Genomic DNA, 17,699 nt, shown 5'->3' with positions numbered 1-17,699 from the left:
TATGGTATTATTATAAATCAAGAAATGACTTCCTGACAGGTTGATTGTTATTACATATGATCATACAATTTTCATATGCATATATGAGTTGATTGTTATATGAAGGCACAAGCTTTTTTTTTAATACATTAAATCAAACATCTATTTGGACTTACATTCGTATGTTAAAACCTAACAGTCAGTTTACGAGTTTGACAGACAATAACCAAATCCAAATTCGTATAGTTTGTGACGACCAAGCTGACCCCACACGGTTGTTGGTTGTATCCACATCACATAGGAGGACTATATTGCGGTTGAAAAAAAATAATGTTTTTTTTAATACTGAAATCTATTTTCTAATACGGAATTCACAGTTATAAATATTTATAAATATTTTTAAATACCGAATTCACATTTTTAATACCGAAAAAAATGTACTGTTTTTTTTTATACCGAATTCACGTTTATAAATATTTATTGAAAACACAAAATGTAATTTAAATATTGGGTAGATAAAGTGTGTACGTAATTCGTGGCGAACCAAGAATATGTAAACGTTGGTCATTTTGGTTAAGGTCAAATCAAGTTTGCATTAGAATGTAATATACACTTAGGATATGTCATTTTGGATAAGCACAATATTGGTTATCATTTTTGAATCAAATGGTTAAAGTTTATAGTTATGCTCGTAATATATGCAGTGTGCTGAATTCACCTGTCGTGTTGAAGTCAAACGCATACGCAATAGCCAAGAGTGGTTCAGGCTGACATGTGGCGGTGGGAATTGCATGAAAGGTGTGGGGCGTGAAGACAACGATATGTGGTGTGATGGGTGCGAAAACCCCGTTGTCTTCCCGGGAGGAAGGTTTGTTTCTAAAAATGTTTAGTTGCACCGGCCATGTCAGACGTCTTACCACGAACAAACAATAGCTATTGTGCATGCCGTGCATCGCACGGGCTTTCTCCCTAGTATACCAAATACAAAAGTTATATCTTTAAAACCGCTTGTTTTACACAAGTTGAATAAATGCAATATTGTTTACCAAATAATAAAATAATACATCTTTAAGAAACCTCATTTATTACACGGGTTGAATAAATGTAATTTTATATACCAAATAATAAAAAAGTCACATCTTTAAAAATATGTGTATTACACGGGTTGAATAAATTTAATTTCCTTTACTATATATCCTTAAAAAAACCCCGTGTATTGTATGAATTGAATAAATCTAATTTTATATATCAAATAATAAAAAGTTATATCTTAAAGAACCTCATCTATTACACGACCAAACTAAACAAAACGTTCAAATATATAGTTAATATCAAGAGTAAATTATGATTTTGGCCCCTGTGGTGATATCACTTTTACCCTTTTAGCCAAAAAACGAATCTTTTAACATCTGAGCCCACAACATCTTTTTTGAAAGTGATATAAGCACAGGGGCTAAAATTGTAATTTACTTTAATATCAAATTAGATAACTAAGTTTGAATTTGAAGTAAAAAGATAAATATAAAAGTAATAATTAAACTAAATAAATATTTAGTAGGAGGATTATCTATAATTAATTAGAAGAGATTAAACTAAAATTATAATTATTCATAAGACATGGCCTAATATGATGACAAGTGTCCTCAAAGTGGTTTCTTTTATTATATGTAAAATAGATAGATAGATTTGTTTAGGTTAGTTTAAGTGTGATATTTAGGTCAGTAGCGGATAAATTAATAAAATATCTTTGCATTTGTTGCATTTTTGTAAACTAATTATATGTTTGTTTGATCGGAATTTTAAAATAATAAGTTGGTTATCATAATAAAGATAAAGACTAAAGAAAGATAAAAGATTATATGTTAATAATATAATCTAGATATAATCTGATATATATTAATTTAATGTATTAATATTAATTAATAAAGTTAATAATATTTAGTTATAAAATTATTAATAAAATTAATAATATTAATTTAATGTATTAAATTGAAGGAGAATTTGACACGTGGTATTAATTGTAGTCTTTATTATAAGTTAAGATATATAAAATTTATTTATTAAACATGTAATACACGGGGTTATAACACAGTTAAAAAAAAAAAAAAAAAGAATGAAATAAAAACATGGCAAGTAGAGGATTATATCTAGGATTAAGAAACTCAGACTAAACTAAACCTTAACTTGTGGGCCGGCCCATGATTAAACAAACAGGGTTCCAACAAACTGACCTACTTCTAGGGCAAAGTCGCAATCTGGAGTGGAAACTGCAAGGGAGCGAAGAATCGATGGAATTATAGGTCGGTCAAAATCGAAACCATTTGGAAGAAAATGCAAACAAATTGTTGTTTAATTGCTTAGTTTGTATTTGGGTGCGGTCAATTCCCACAATTTTTTTAAATTAAATCTCTTAATTTTGATATGAATTTACGGTTTATTCTTTCACAGCCTCTAGGCCATCTGGAACAAAATGCAATTTTTTATTTTTTTTATATTTAATTGTATGTAAGTTGCTAAAGTTTCATTCTTTTTTTGTATTTGAGGTATGTGGATATGTGATATTTCGCTGCCATGGTTTTAATTTGAGGTCTGTGATTCAACTGTGCTGTGCCAACTAACTACTTGTGAGTGATCTTTGTATGATAATTCATTCAGATTACTAAATAGCGATATTCTGAAAACAAACTGACAAGAGAAAACAGATAGATGTAGGTTTAATTATTAAAATCATAAAAGAAGCTCTGTGTTATGCTTTTCAACATGTTGTTTACATCAACTGCCTGCAGCAAAGGGTTTGAGATTCAATCTCCAGCCACTGCTTGCCTCTTAAGACATAAGGTTTGCTTTAATAAATAAAATACAACATGTGTACAATATCAGAATTGACAGTAACATATGCTGTACCCTTTCTATCAAAAAATATATGGTTGAATTTCAAGCCTTAAAATTGCTTGTTGAGTGTTTAACTGCTATATATTAAACCTTGAATACTTGATATATTATTACATATATGACATAGACCACGGTGAGTCTAAACGACTCGTAATTAACCACCCTAAGATTCAATCACAGCTGTCTAAACTTGGCAGTTATGTGATACGGTTTAGAGGTTACCTGCAGTTGCTAGTGATTCCAGGCCTCCATCAGTTGACTCAAGTCTCCTCCTCACCCATAAATAAAACTATTATTATAACATTCAAGAGCCCATCAGAATCACATCAATCCTAGAGCCTTCTTAACCCGTAACTAGTACTTTAGATTTCAATTAATGGACCTGTTTTTGTTTAATTTCGAATCCATCACATTTGATCTCACCCGATATAATAAGTGTGTATAGTTGTTTGCCTGCAAACGATCTGGTTGAATAATTCGCAATACAGAATTTCTTTCCTACGATGACCAAAAGGCAAAAGCACCATCTTTTGTTTATGCACGCAACACCAACAACAAGAAAGATACATCGCCCCACACACTATCAAGTATAAAGTGTAGTGCGTGTGTGTTTGTTTTGAATTTCATCATCCACTTGCAAGATTTAATTTCCTGTAGAATTTGGCAAGAAAATGGCTTCGATTTTTTTAAGTAATTCAATGTCGCTCACCTCAATCGTCACCAAAATATTCCACTCATTTCTTGCATATCACTTTCAGGTACGTAAAGTTGTCTTGTCTTCAATTTGTTTTCACATGATAGCAGCATATTTTATAAATTTGTCATTGCAATTTTGTCGAAGGTAAAGCTTGTACCATCTACGTTTTTACTTTAGCATGTAATTTGTAGGTTTTGTGATTGGTTAGAAGTAGCTATGTTGACCACATATTTAAAATTTAGTAAATTATGTTTCAATTGTTTTGTTTAGTAGTAAATTAGGTTTGTGTTTCTTTTTAAACTTCCACGCTTGCTTGAGTATTGAAATTAGTTGTTGAATGTTCGACTTTAAAATGGTTATTATTAGTGCAGCCATTCAGTTTCTTGATTGAATGTTGAGACCAGAAAGAATACTTGACTAAACCGTTGAAATTAGTCAAAATCGCTCATAACCATCCTAAGATTCAATCTCAGCCGTTTAAAGTTGGCAGTTATGTAATACTCGCTCATAACCATCCTACTAAGATTCAATCTCAGCCGTTTAAAGTTGGTAGTTGAGCCAAAATTTGGCAGTTATGCAATACGGTTTAGAGGTTACCTGCGGTTTCAGCATGTGAGATGCATGAAAAGTAAAATATAAGTAAATCAACATTTTTTTAAATACTAATACACGGGGAGGTGGCTAGCTGGAATCATATAAAACACCTTTAGTAAGTATCCAGTACCCATTTTAGTTTTTTTTTTTAAATAATGTTAATAACAATGAGCGGTTTAAAGCCTGAGGGGCACATTTTCCTGGGCTCGGATAGGAACCTAAATACTTAGGACCGGCCTTGCTGATTTGGTTCATACCAAACTCATGGAAACATCAAACATGTAAGACGAAATGTCATGAACTGGCCCTTAGCGGAACCTAAGATTGTCATGGCCTTGTTGTTTTATGATACATAAAACATAATAGAATGTTCAAGGATGAACCCATCTATCTAGTAAGAGTAAGAGTTATAAATATATCATCATGTATATAATATGTAAAACTCTTGTAGGATGTTGATTATCTGTAGTTATAATCAACATATTGAATATTATTAAAAATTCTAAAAACTATGCGAAAAGTATTTTATATGAAAATGTCAACCAGGTCTTAGAAAAATGTAGAGTTAACTGCCTGTGGTTTGTTCATTTTTGCCATTTCAGTCCGATTTTCAAAAATGCACCAGTTTCCTCCCTTACATACTGGAAACGTGCCATTTCAGTCCAAAAATTAAAACCCAGTTAAGTTTAATGAAGGGTATTTTTGTCCTTTTCATATTTCTTTTATTTTCACCTTATTATGTCTGACCAATGAAAAGACAAAAATACTCTTCATTAAACCTGTCTGACTTAACTGAGTTTTAATTTTTGGACTGAAATGACACGTTTCCAGTATGTCAGGGAGGAAATTGAAGCTTTTTTGAAAATTGGACTGAAATGGCAAAAGTAAACAAACCACAGGGACGAAAATGACAGTTAACTCAAAAATGTATAAATGACTAAATGTCCTATAATAAAAGTATATATGAACCTATGATTTGTATTATAATAATAAATAAATAAAAATAAGAGCAAATGTCAAAGAAAATGCCACCAACCATCTAAAATTCAACTTCTCCGAGATTATTTATTTATAAGAAAGAAAGATATCTTAACCATCATACAACAGAGATGGCGGATAACGGAAGAAGACGTTGGCGATTGGTGTTGGTAGCAAGGCCACATGACACCCATGCTCCAACTGGGCACTTACCTTCACTCCATAACCATTGCTCACCCGCCTGATTCTTCCAATCATCCTGATTTCACCTTCCTCCCTCTGCCCGATAACTCGTCGGGCCCTGGCAACTTTCACTACTAGAAAAGACACTATTTTAGGCGTTTCAGTATTACATTTTGAGCGTTTTATCACTTAACACCGCCCAAAATATTACTTTTGCATATTCCTAACAATGTTTCGCCCAAAAAAACAAAAGAATAGCCTAAAAAAGTATACAATATGGGCGAACTTCAGTGGAGCCCAAAGAAATCAATTATTTGGGCGAAGACTTGTAAGTGCAGCCCAAAATAACTGTTTTTTGGGCGAAAATTAATGTGGCTCAAAAAAAGCATGTTATATAAATAGAAAAAACCCTAATAAATCCAAAGCAGTTACTTCAATTCATGCATCTCTCGATTAATGATTCTTCTCCATCAAAGCCTTACCATCAATTTCTTTGATTCTTTCAACTTATTGATTTAATTCTATTGTTCATTCAATTCAATCATTCCATTAACAAAGGTATATAGAGTTTCATCATATTATCGTTTATATATTTACTCATTCTTGAATTCTTTTATGATCACTAATTGATTATATGTTGCTATTAATTTGTAGATAAAAATTGTACGCATACTTCGAAACATTTCTCTTCAATATTCCATCAAGCCTTAAAGGTATGTAATTTTGGTTTTATCAATCATGTATTCTATTTTTATTTAAATATTTGTGTATAACAAAAGCAATATTAGTCTAACATTTTGTGTATAATATTTCTAATATAGATATGTATGATATGTGTGCATAGAAGATAACCCTTTATAGTATACCCGTCCAAAATTTATCTAATAGAGATAAATTTTGGATTGTCCCCGTTTGGGACTGCTTTTTAAATATTTTATCTCATTAGGATGTGTATGTATTTTAACTTGTTAACTTTTTAAGAAAAAAATTGGCAGTATTTCCCCTACTCCTTCGGGTTTGTGGTTTATCCGCATACTTGGGGAGTTGAGGGGAAACGCTGCCGATTTTTTCTTAAATAGTTTTCACGTTAAAATATATACATGTGAGATAGATTATTTAAAAAGTGGGTTAGGATCCACCGCCTAATTGCATACTTAATTGCATATCACTTATTTGATTATTTTAATTTTTCAGATGGAAGGTAGAGAATATTGGATGTACAATAGTAGCGTCGTGCGTACTTCCGAAATATATACGAAAGGAGTTTCTACTTTTCTTAAGGTTGCTGAAGCTAATCGGAGGAATGTTGGCTCCAAAGAGATTTGGTGTCCTTGTATGAGTTGTAAAACTTTTCAAAAATTCGGAAATATTCGTGATATAGAGTATCATTTGCTTGCAAATGGTTTTATGCCTAATTACACTTGTTGGTCAAAACATGGGGAATCACGGATTGATGGTGCCACAACATCGACTAATATAGACAATGAGGATAATGAAAATCTCTTATATGATGGCAATTTAAACGTTGATGATTTAAATGATGACGATTTAAATGGTGACGACTTAACTGATGACAATTTAAATGATAAAAACTTAGATGACATGTTTAAGGATTTAGAGAATGATATCGACGATGATGATTATATAAAATTACAACATCTAATTGAAGACGCACAAAAACCATTATACAACGATTGTGAGATTTCAAAACTTGAAGCTCTGTTGAAGTTATTTAACTTGAAAGCAAAAAACAGATGGAGCGATACAAGTTTCACAGATCTATTAGTTGTTTTGCATGACATACTTCCGAAAGATAACGAGCTACCAATTTCATTTTACCAAGCCAAAAAAATGATGAATCCAATAGGATTGGAAGTGGAAAGAATACATGCATGCCCGAATGATTGCATCTTGTATAGAAATGAGTATGAGAGCAGTCATAAATGTGTTGTATGTGACGAATCTAGGTACAAGAGAAAAAGTAAAACCGGTGAATATCATAATGATGTGACGAAAAATGGACCACCAGCCAAAGTAATGTGGTATTTTCCAATTATACCAAGACTAAAACGGTTATTTTCAAACGAGAAAGAAGCAAAATTGTTACGTTGGCATTCTGATGAGCGTATAAAAGATGGGAAATTAAGACATGTGGCAGATTCGATTCAATGGAGAAATTTTGATAGGAAATATCCAGAATTCGGTAATGAGGCTAGGAACATAAGGTTTGGGCTTAGTTCCGATGGATTCAATCCTTTCGGAAACGCTAGTAGTGGTCATAGTACATGGTCGGTTCTTCTTTGCATCTACAATCTTCCACCGTGGTTATGCATGAAACGAAAATACATAATGATGTCGTTGTTGATTCAGGGTCCGAAACAACCTGGTAATAAGATTGATACTTATTTGTCCCCTCTGATTGATGACCTAAAAACTTTATGGAGTTCTGGAGCAGATGTGTATGATGCTTATAAGAAGGAATATTTTAAATTGAGTGCCATGATTTTTTGCACCATAAATGATTTCCCAGTGTACGCTAATTTATCAGGATATAGTACGAAAGGTAAAAAAGCTTGTCCTGTTTGTGAAGACGAGACAAGTTCGGTGTGGTTAAATAATTGCAGAAAAACGGTATACACGGGACACCGAAGGTTCCTTCCGCGTGGTCACACTTATCGGTTTAACACAAAGGACTTTAATGGAAGTACCGAGACTGGAAAAGCACCCAAGAATTTTGATGCATTTTCACGAGTTACAAATCTAGAAACCGTGTTGGGAAAAAGAACTCGTGTAAAGCAAGGTGTTAATTGGAAAAGAAGATCAATCTTTTGGGACTTACCATACTGGAGACATTTACAAGTTAGGCATTGTCTAGATGTTATGCATATCGAGAAAAATGTATGTGATAGCTTGATAGGATTATTATTAGACATTCCCGGAAAAACTAAAGATGGTATCAATGTTCGTAAAGATATGGAAGAAATGGGAATACGTAAAGAGCTTGCTCCTGTTGATAAAGGTAATCGTATTTATCTGCCACCTGTGTGTTATACAATGTCAAAGGAAGAGAAAACAAAGTTTTGTACGTGTTTACACAATATTAAAGTTCCATCTTGCTACTCTGCAAACATTGGAAAGTTGGTGTCGATGAAAGACCGTAAATTAATTGGTATGAAGTCTCATGATTGCCATGTTTTGATGACACATATGATTCCTATTGCTATCCGTGGATTGTTACCAGAGAGCACACGACACACGATCACAAAACTTTGTTTGTTTTTTAACATGATTCAGTCAAAAGTTATTGATCCTGAGGAATTGGATGTATGGCAGAAAGAAATTATCATCACGTTGTGTGAACTAGAAAAGTACTTTCCACCGTCCTTTTTTGATGTGATGGTTCATCTGGTGATTCATATCATTGGAGAAATCAAGGCTTGTGGTCCTGTATTTTTGCGTTATATGTACCCTTTTGAAAGGTATATGGGTGTCTTGAAAGGTTTTGTAAGAACTCGTAGTCATCCTGAGGGTAGTATTGCTACAGGATATGCTGCCGAGGAGGTGATTGAATTTTGTACAAGTTATGTGGAAGGTGCCAAAAGTATTGGTCAACCAGATTCTCGTCACTCCGGTAAACTTCAAGGGGTAGGAGGCGTGTGTATGAAAATATTGAACCCAAGTAACGATGATTTAAAACTTGCACATTTCTATGTCCTAAAACACATGACTTGTCTTGCTCCGTATGTCAATGAACACTTGAAGTTATTGCAATCAACCTACCCGAACAAGAGCAAAATGTGGCATGAAATTAAGCATAACAAAGAATTTTCTTCTTGGATGAAAGAAAAGGTAACTAATGGTCAATCAGTTGTTGAACCACTTGTAGAAAAATTGGGGCAAGGTCCGGACTATAGAGTAAAATCTTACCAGGGGTATGTCATGAACGGATATACATTTTACACAAAAAAACAAGATGAGAAAAGTACAATGCAGAATAACGGAGTTACACTAATAGCATCAACAACTAGATTTGATCGGACGAATCCTGATATAAGGTTAGATATTGCCAGGGAGTCTTATTATGGTGTCATCCAAGAAATTTGGGAGCTCAACTACAGAACTTTCACTGTCCCTGTTTTTAAATGCAAGTGGGTGAATAACAACACAGGTGTTCAAGTTGACAAATACGGCTTTACACTTGTTGACCTTGCAACTAATGGCTACCAATCTGAACCATTTATTCTCGCTTCACATTGCACACAAGTTTTCTTTGTAAATGACCCAAGTAAACCAAGATACCACATCGTTTTACAAGGCAAACGGCGTATCCTTGGTGTTGATAATGTTGTTGACGAGGAAGAATACAACCATTTTGATGACCTACCTCCATTTTCTGTTGGTATTGAGCCGTTAACTGAGCCAACTAAGGGTGTCGCATACTCGCGAACTGACCACACTGATGGGATATATGTTGACCCACCACGTTAAACTCGATGATCAAGGTATATATTATTTATACATTCACTTTTCAAATATAGTCGATAACTATTTTTTAAATAAGTGTAGGATTTTGAATCAAATTAGTTCTTGTTTTTTGTGTTTTACATTTCATGGGTACATGTGTTGATACGTTACTACATGCTTTGTAGGTCGTTAGGTACTAGCTGGAGCTTGCATGGAGGAATGGTCGTTGTGGAGATGAACCGTTGTGGGGTTCATGACAAACATTATGAAACTTTAAGCCTTTACTTTGGTTTTGAACTAAATGCTTCCGCTGTTAACTTATACTTTGTTTTGAACTGTTGGACTCTAATCATATTGATTGTGCTTGGTTTCCTACATGATTTAATGAGCTCGGTACCAACCGGTACCAAAAATACCGTTACCGAAATTCCTAAAAATGGGACTTAATACTAGTTTATATTATTATGTAAATATTAAAAAAGTGAAATTAACTTAGTTTTAATGCAATGTGTAGTCTTACATTCGTTAAATAACTAGACTATTTAAAAAAATATTCTTAATTTTTTTAACAACTCAAATTACGTTAAATCTGCCTTGAGTTTGCCAATTATACCCAACCCCCCACCATAAAAAAAGATTAATAATATTCGGTAGTTAAATTTTAAATCTATACTATATAATAAAAGAAACCTAATTTTGGACACGTGTCATTCATTGAAGATGTCTACATTTGTAATTTTCTACCTTTTGATACTTAATATTATTATTTACCAAATTGACACTTTTTTATTTAGTTTACCCTTATCTCATATTTTATGAAAAAAAAATATCGAATATTCTATCTCTTAATTTTTCAATCTCAACTCACAATTTTTGATAAATTTAAATTTGTTTCCTACCAAACACAATTAAAATTTTATACCGTCTGTTTTGTTCAACTTTGAGAAATACAATAATTATTTAACTATACTTTTCCACTAATAACAACCATAATGAATCTGAGAAAAATCACTATGTTAATAAAAATGAAAATTTTACCATTAAAGTTTGAATCATAAGAATGTGTAGCCATAATGGATGAGAAGGTACATTTATTTTTATTAGATTCGTTAATTATCAATGTTAATGTAAAAAAATGTGTAACACTCAAGTTATTAAAACTACTTCTGAGTATCATATTAACAGATAGGGAACAAACCTTTTTGATTTAATTAACAGACACAGATAATAAAACATTTTTTCATCATCCAATAAGAACGAAACTTATTAAAAAAAACAAACTAAAACTCGTGTAAAACACGGGGTTTTTAAAAATTTAACTTTTATTGTTTACTATACAAAGTTACATTTATATAACCCGTGTAATACACTAAGTTTTTAAAGATATAACTTTTTTTATCATTTGCTATGTAAAATTAGATTTATTCAACACGTGTAATACACAGGGTTTTTAAGGATATAATTTTTTTATTATTTGGTAGATTTTTCAACCCGATTATACACGATTTTTTAAAAGATACGATGTTTTTAGAATTTAATATAAAAATTACATTTATTTAATCTGTGTAACACACAGTGTTTTTAAAGATATAACTTTTTTTTAGATCTATTCAACACGTGTAATATACGGGGTTTTTAAGGATGTAATTTTTTTATCATTTGGTAGATTTATTCAACCCGATTATACACAGGTTTTTTAAAGATACGACGTTTTTAGTATTTAGTATACAAAATTACATTTATTTAATCTGTGTAATACACATGATTTTTAAAGATATAACTTTTTTTATTATTTGATATATAAAAATACATTTATTCAACCCGTGTAATACACGGGGTTATAACCTAGTACACTATTAAGACATATATAGCCATTAGACTATGGGGTATGGGGCGTGGGTTGGAGAGAAACGCCCAAGTCACTACCACGGGTGGGCTTGGGTTTGGGCGTGGCCCCTTGGGCGGGAGTTTAAGGCCGGGCGTGGGGCATGCTAGCGATCCTATATATGTGGCCGACTCTTATTGGCTTATTGGCTTGGGCATAGCGGGCCATGTTTAAATTTTAGATTTTTTTTATTTAAATACACCTGGCCAAGCCACGCCGGGCTAGCCATGCCCCGTCATACCCCTTTGAAATTGGCTTTTGTCTTGGGCGCCCCATAGTCCACGTGTCACACCATACCCCCAACCCACGCCCCACCATACCCCACGGTATTATAGCTTAAATTTTAAACTAGACTATTTTAATGCTTGTACAACCTTATATAAAATTAATAAATCTTATAATAGTCGTACAATCTTGGATAAAAAAAATACAAATTTAATACATCTTTGACGTCAGTTTCAAATTGTGATAACTATAACATCTTGTCACCGTTAATTAATAAGTTTTTTAATTGTACGTATAATTAATTATTGTAAACATAATAAACTAAAGCGGCAAATTAACCCTCCAAATTATTTCCCCAAATCCCAATCATCTGCCCAAAATTTACCTCCAAGTTATTTCCCCAAGTCCTCCATTTTCTAATAACTACCAGCCCCAAATTATCTCCCCTAAAACCACCAGCCCCAAATTAACCCTAGCAAACCCTTCAACGATAACTCCCTAGCAGCCCAAGAACACCCACCGTCTCCTCCCACCGTCTCCAACGTGAACCGCTTCTGATCTGCAGTAAGAACTTATATATTTTTTAAGAGATTTGTTTTATTTCTTAATTAATCCTAACTAGTAAATAACTTGTGTTATGACTGTAAGCCGTGGCCGCTCAGTTTTGCACATTATTCAAATTTATGTTAACTAAATCATAATTTTGGTCTATGAACTTCATTGCATGTCAAGTATATTAACGGTGGTTACCGTGAATCTACTATTCATCCGTCATGTGCAAAATTAATATAGATATATAATTTTTAGTGCAATTTTATATATGTTGTGAAGTTTGATGAGTTATGCACATTATGTTATCCAACACTTATTTATATATGTTGTGGATCTATGTTAGAGCAGTTAATTTGGAATATTATATGTTGGATGTTGCTGAATATGATTTCACATTTGGCCTCTTTATGTTGGAATTTATGTGCATGATATAGTTAAAGTGTATATATGTGGTCCCTAGCTTGATTCCATGTATCAACAGGGCCTTATTTATATAATGCTATAAGTGGTTCTTTTATGAATTTTTAATTTCATACATAAAGAAGTTAAGTTAAGAAGACCAGTGTGTCAGTGTGTGTCTTTTATGTCTGGGAACCCGAAACCTTTAGTGTAGGTCCACCGGAATTTTGCATACCTCTAATGATCATGTGTTTAGTATAATAGTCTAGAAAGTTTATGTGTAAGCATATATATATATATATATATATATTTGTTGTTAATTTGGGTTTATTTTGTTTTTTAGTTTCTCTAAAATGTCTAATCGTGGGAAACGTGGGGCTGCAACTTTTTCAAAGAAGGACTGCGACTTTACAGTCGAACTAAACCAGTTGATGCAGCCAATTGGGAAAAACGCCAATGATTTCACTTCATGGTTAGGAGTGAAGTTAAAGGCTGAATTTTCCTACCATATTCCGTCTCCTAAATTTGGAAAACAAAGATGGGACGAACTATGGGAAGATATTAAGGTATTACATATTTGTACGTTATTCATGATATGAAATATAATTTGTTAACAATTTGTTTTATAATATTTAGCGAGAATGGAGTATTGAAAGCAATGCTCCTAAAACTATGATGCTTAAGAATGCAAAGAAACGCCACACAAATTGGCGGAGTTACCTTACAACAGAATATGTAAGGAAAGGCTTAACTCCCTTCGGTAAGTACAAGAATCTGGATTCAAATCATTGGAAAGAATTTGTTACCCAAAGGACTAGCAAGGAATTTGAGGTATATTTGATTTAATTATCAATATTATAATTAATAAGTATTGTTATATATTTGTAACTTATATTAATTAATGAGAAATTGTTTATTAACGTGAAGGCAAAAAGTAAAAGGGCAACAAAAAGTGCGAAAGCAAACAAAAACTTCACGACCTTAGGACGCACCGGGTTTGCAGCTTTGACCCCTCGCCTTGAGAAAATCTGGTCTCAACTGGTACCTGTTTACAGTTGTCTTAAAAGTATCCAAGATTTACGCTCGAAAAGGTATATAGTGAGTAGAGCTAAAAGAAACCGAAAGACTAATATATACTCGCTATCTGAAGGCACACGAGCTCAATCAATCAAACTAGTAAGTTATGTATATTTATCTAATAATGTATATATTATAATAAAATGTTTTAACAGTTTATATATATTTTATAGGCCCATTTCGAGAAAAAAATGATTGATGATGGAAGTTATTTTTCTGGGAAAGAGGATCCACTAACCAAGTTATTAGGACGTGAGCGTGGAGGTCGGTCGCGTACGGTTTCAAGTATCATAGGTAATTTCATGGTGGTGTATTAAATTATGTATTTGATGTACAATATAATTAATTTTCTAAATATATCTTGATTATAGGACACACGAAGGTTCGGGGAGGTTTGTTTCAAGGTGGGAGACAAGATAGTCAAAATAACGTGCCTACTAGTCAAAATAATGTACCTACAGGTTGTGCGAGTGATGCGTCGGGTGGATCTAATATTGAATACCCATCTATTAAGGTAATTATATTTGTACGATAATAATGTACCAATTGTTATATATATGATATTTGTTTTAAAAATGTAAAATTATTTTGTAGGAACCCACCTTTTGTGAGTTGTTATACACGCATCCTTCCAAAAGAGAAAAAATAGTTGGTACAACATATCTTCATCCTAATTCGACTAGGATTATACATAACGGGCCAATGTCTGATGGTTATGTGAAAATAGAAGTAATTGAAATATATCCCGAATACAAGAAAACGTCGCTTCCAGAACTTTCATGCTACGAGGAACTTGAAGATTATGGTGATGCCATTGGTCATTTCATTCAGTGGCCACTTTCTTCTATAAAGGTTGTTTAATGTATGAATTATATATTACTTTCTTTTACTCTTACCTTCTAATATGTTTGTTAAACTGTAGCTTTCAAACATAGTGGCAACTCATCATATTCCAACCATGATACAACCAGCTCATGAAAACACATGTTATTCACCAGAGGTTAGGAGTCTCGTTTGGGTCTCGGGTCGGGTTACTCGCGTTCGGGTAGTATATTATGTAGATTATTTTTGTTTTATATGATAACAATTTCATTTGCTTTTATAGTTTGAGGATGTCACCGAACAATATCAAATTCATGAAAATCATCAAATTGATATGACAATGGTCGAAAATGTTAGCGATGAGGTAATCATGTACTAACATTTAGATTGATGAGGTAATAAAAATCAATCAACTAATAGTATGTTTATAATTATGTAGTTTCTATTTGGCCCGCATGATATTTCAACTGAACATGACGTTGACGGATCAGAAGAACTGGATATGATGGTAATCGAAAACTCAATATGTTATATATGTTTGTGTGCGTATATGTAACTACCATTTTTATGAAAATTTGTTTGTTAAATAATGTAGTTTTCGGAACCTGTTGAACAAACTCAAGCTTCAACGATGTCAAAGGAACAAAAAAGAATACAAGAGGCCTTGTGGAATATCGAACATTTGCGCCCTAAAAGTATAAAATCATTGGCCGAACGATTAAGAAAACACTATGGCGGCGAGACGAGCATTCAACTTAAGTGTCCTACTGGGATGTATCCCACTACCGATTCCAGTCACTCATATGACTACGTCGAATATGAGGGGGTGTTGCAGTTTTTAGCAAACGGATTGCTTGATGCCAGCTTCATACATTGGTGTCAAATGTAAGTTATACTATAATTATCATCATCTCTGACATCTATATTTTATTTTTAAATATGGTTAAGTATTTTAACATTCTGTTTATTTTCTTGAGATTAGGTTTTTATATAATCACATGCGGTCAAAAAAAGAGAACGCAAAAGGAAAAAATCGTGTTGCCTACTTCAATACCCAATACATCACTGGGAAAGAATGTGAGAAAAATCTGGCAAGTGTTAAAGAACACTTAGTCGAGGTCTACAAACTTCACAAGGACAAAAAGTATTTTCTCGCTCCATTTTTCTACGGGTAATGTATATTATTGTATTTTAACGTGTTATATTTATTTTTTTAATTTTATTATTGATCTTTTATAATGACTATAGCTTAATTCCTTTTTTGAAGTGGTCATTGGGTGTTGTTTATTGTGTCCCCTTCGGACCGGAAAGGTTGGATTTTGGATTCAGTCGATTAGAGCCGAAAAGAATAAAAATCATTATCCTCTAACAAAAGCAATTGAAACTACCTTTGGAAGTCAATTTACATGGAAGATGGCAAAGGTATGTTATCCATATATATTTTGTATTTTATAAAATTAAAAGATTATTTTATTAATGCATTTTCGTTTGATTCAATGTAGTGTATGCAACAAGATGGCTCTTGGGAGTGTGGATATTTGGTAATAAGAAACATGTTCAACTTTGTTCTCGAAAAGCAATATGATTTTCCGAAAAAGGTAAGTGTTGTATTTAATTTACATATTTTGAATCAATTCTACATGTTTGAATCAATCTTATTTTTTTTACTTGCTTTTTCAGATTTGGAACGACACAAGAGATGTCACTGAACCGGAAATCGATGAGTTGGTTAAGAACATCATGACTCGGTTTTTCAGAGAACTGTTTAATGATACCACCAAGAAATAGTATGGTGTTTGAACAATTTTTGTAAGATATGTCCGCTATCAAACATGTCTAGGATATATCTGTTTAGGTTTGTTGATGAAACACGTTTGTGATGTTTGTTTGGATGTTTAATGTAATTTTGGTTTCATTTATATGCATTTGTCTTTGTTTTTTACAAATTTTTGGGTGGCTGCATTTATTGAGAAATTCTTGGCATTCAACAGGGGTTTTATAGAGCATTGTAAAAAGAACTTTTTTGGGCATTTAAAGGGTTTTTTTTGAGCGTTTATGGTTCAAGTAAAAAGTCTTTTTGGGCGTTTTGGGATTTATTTTGAGTGATTTATGGAAGGTTTTTTTGGGCGTTTCCATGTTATTTTGGGCAGTTTTGAGTAGGCTTCTTAGGGCTCTTTTTTAGGCGTTTTATTTACAATATGGGCGAGTTAATAAACGCTCAGAATGAGTCCTTTGTTTTTTCCAGCCACTATTGTTTGGGCGTTCCTAAATCTACAGAAAACTGCTCAAAATCAATGTTTTGAACGCTCAAAGAAATAATTTTTGTGGTAGTGTTTACCAGTTCTTGCAAGCTCTGAATGATAACTGCAGACCACGTCTGCAGGAACATATTGTTCAGATCATAAGCGCGCAAAAAGAAGAATATGGGAAGGAATCATCAGTTGTTATAATCTATCATGGTATTTGGAGGATCGGTTGCTTGCTGTTGATCTGGGTCTGCCGCCTATCATCATGCATGCATACCTGCAGTGCGGCTTTCTTTCCTGCATACATGATTATCCCTCAAGAAGGCAGATTTCCGGTGCATGGTAAGTTCTATCTTCCAATACACGCATATACAAACGCTCTAAAATACGACCTGAATCAAAGGTTAAGAAGATATGCAGATTACAGAACAACTAAAAGTGTGGGTATGGATCATTTATTTTATGATCAACAATGTTGCAATAACATCCGTTGTCTGGTTAAACTTTACAAACCGGATAACATCATAAGCAATTAGAAAAAAAAGTATTTGAATGAGTCATAAAATTTAAATACTATATTGGTCAAGTTTGAAACAGTTGTGTTATTAAAAGATATGTCACTAGTTCAAATATTTTTTTAGGAAAAAATTAGTTGAAATATTTAATTTTGGTATACCACATCCAACTTAAATATTTTTTTTTCTAA

At 32.8% G+C, this 17,699-nt stretch overlaps 2 protein-coding genes across 2 annotated transcripts; both read left to right on the top strand.

Annotated features, from left to right (window-relative positions):
* Positions 1-6,730: 6,730 nt before the first annotated feature.
* Positions 6,731-9,811, top strand: LOC110920371. Its single transcript, XM_022164582.1, has one exon. The coding sequence runs from the start codon at positions 6,731-6,733 to the stop codon at positions 9,809-9,811; it is 3,081 nt and encodes a 1,026-aa protein (XP_022020274.1).
* Positions 9,812-12,270: 2,459 nt separating this feature from the next.
* LOC110915432 lies at positions 12,271-16,666 on the top strand. The gene is made up of 15 exons (XM_022160128.2): positions 12,271-12,461; positions 13,192-13,414; positions 13,485-13,679; positions 13,776-14,024; positions 14,099-14,219; positions 14,297-14,439; positions 14,520-14,777; positions 14,848-14,925; positions 15,031-15,111; positions 15,187-15,255; positions 15,343-15,632; positions 15,730-15,918; positions 16,015-16,169; positions 16,250-16,345; positions 16,428-16,666. The coding sequence occupies exons 2-13, from the start codon at positions 13,202-13,204 to the stop codon at positions 16,082-16,084; spliced, it is 1,956 nt and encodes a 651-aa protein (XP_022015820.1). The 5' UTR covers positions 12,271-12,461; positions 13,192-13,201; the 3' UTR covers positions 16,085-16,169; positions 16,250-16,345; positions 16,428-16,666.
* Positions 16,667-17,699: the final 1,033 nt, after the last annotated feature.

This window comes from Helianthus annuus, chromosome 1 (assembly GCF_002127325.2).
Source record: "Helianthus annuus cultivar XRQ/B chromosome 1, HanXRQr2.0-SUNRISE, whole genome shotgun sequence".
Classification (NCBI taxonomy): Eukaryota; Viridiplantae; Streptophyta; class Magnoliopsida; order Asterales; family Asteraceae; genus Helianthus; species Helianthus annuus.
The sequence above is the reverse complement of the archived record's forward strand: the minus strand, read 5'-3'. Positions and strand labels throughout refer to the sequence as shown.

Excerpts from the sequence above, each read along its gene's own strand:
- LOC110920371 (XM_022164582.1), top strand. The coding sequence starts at position 6,731 with ATGCCTAATTACACTTGTTGGTCAAAACATGGGGAATCACGGATTGAT.
- LOC110915432 (XM_022160128.2), top strand. The coding sequence starts at position 13,202 with ATGTCTAATCGTGGGAAACGTGGGGCTGCAACTTTTTCAAAGAAGGAC. Across the intron at positions 13,415-13,484 it reads AACTATGGGAAGATATTAAG|CGAGAATGGAGTATTGAAAG; the intron begins GTATTACATATT and ends TATAATATTTAG. Across the intron at positions 15,633-15,729 it reads TTCATACATTGGTGTCAAAT|GTTTTTATATAATCACATGC; the intron begins GTAAGTTATACT and ends TCTTGAGATTAG.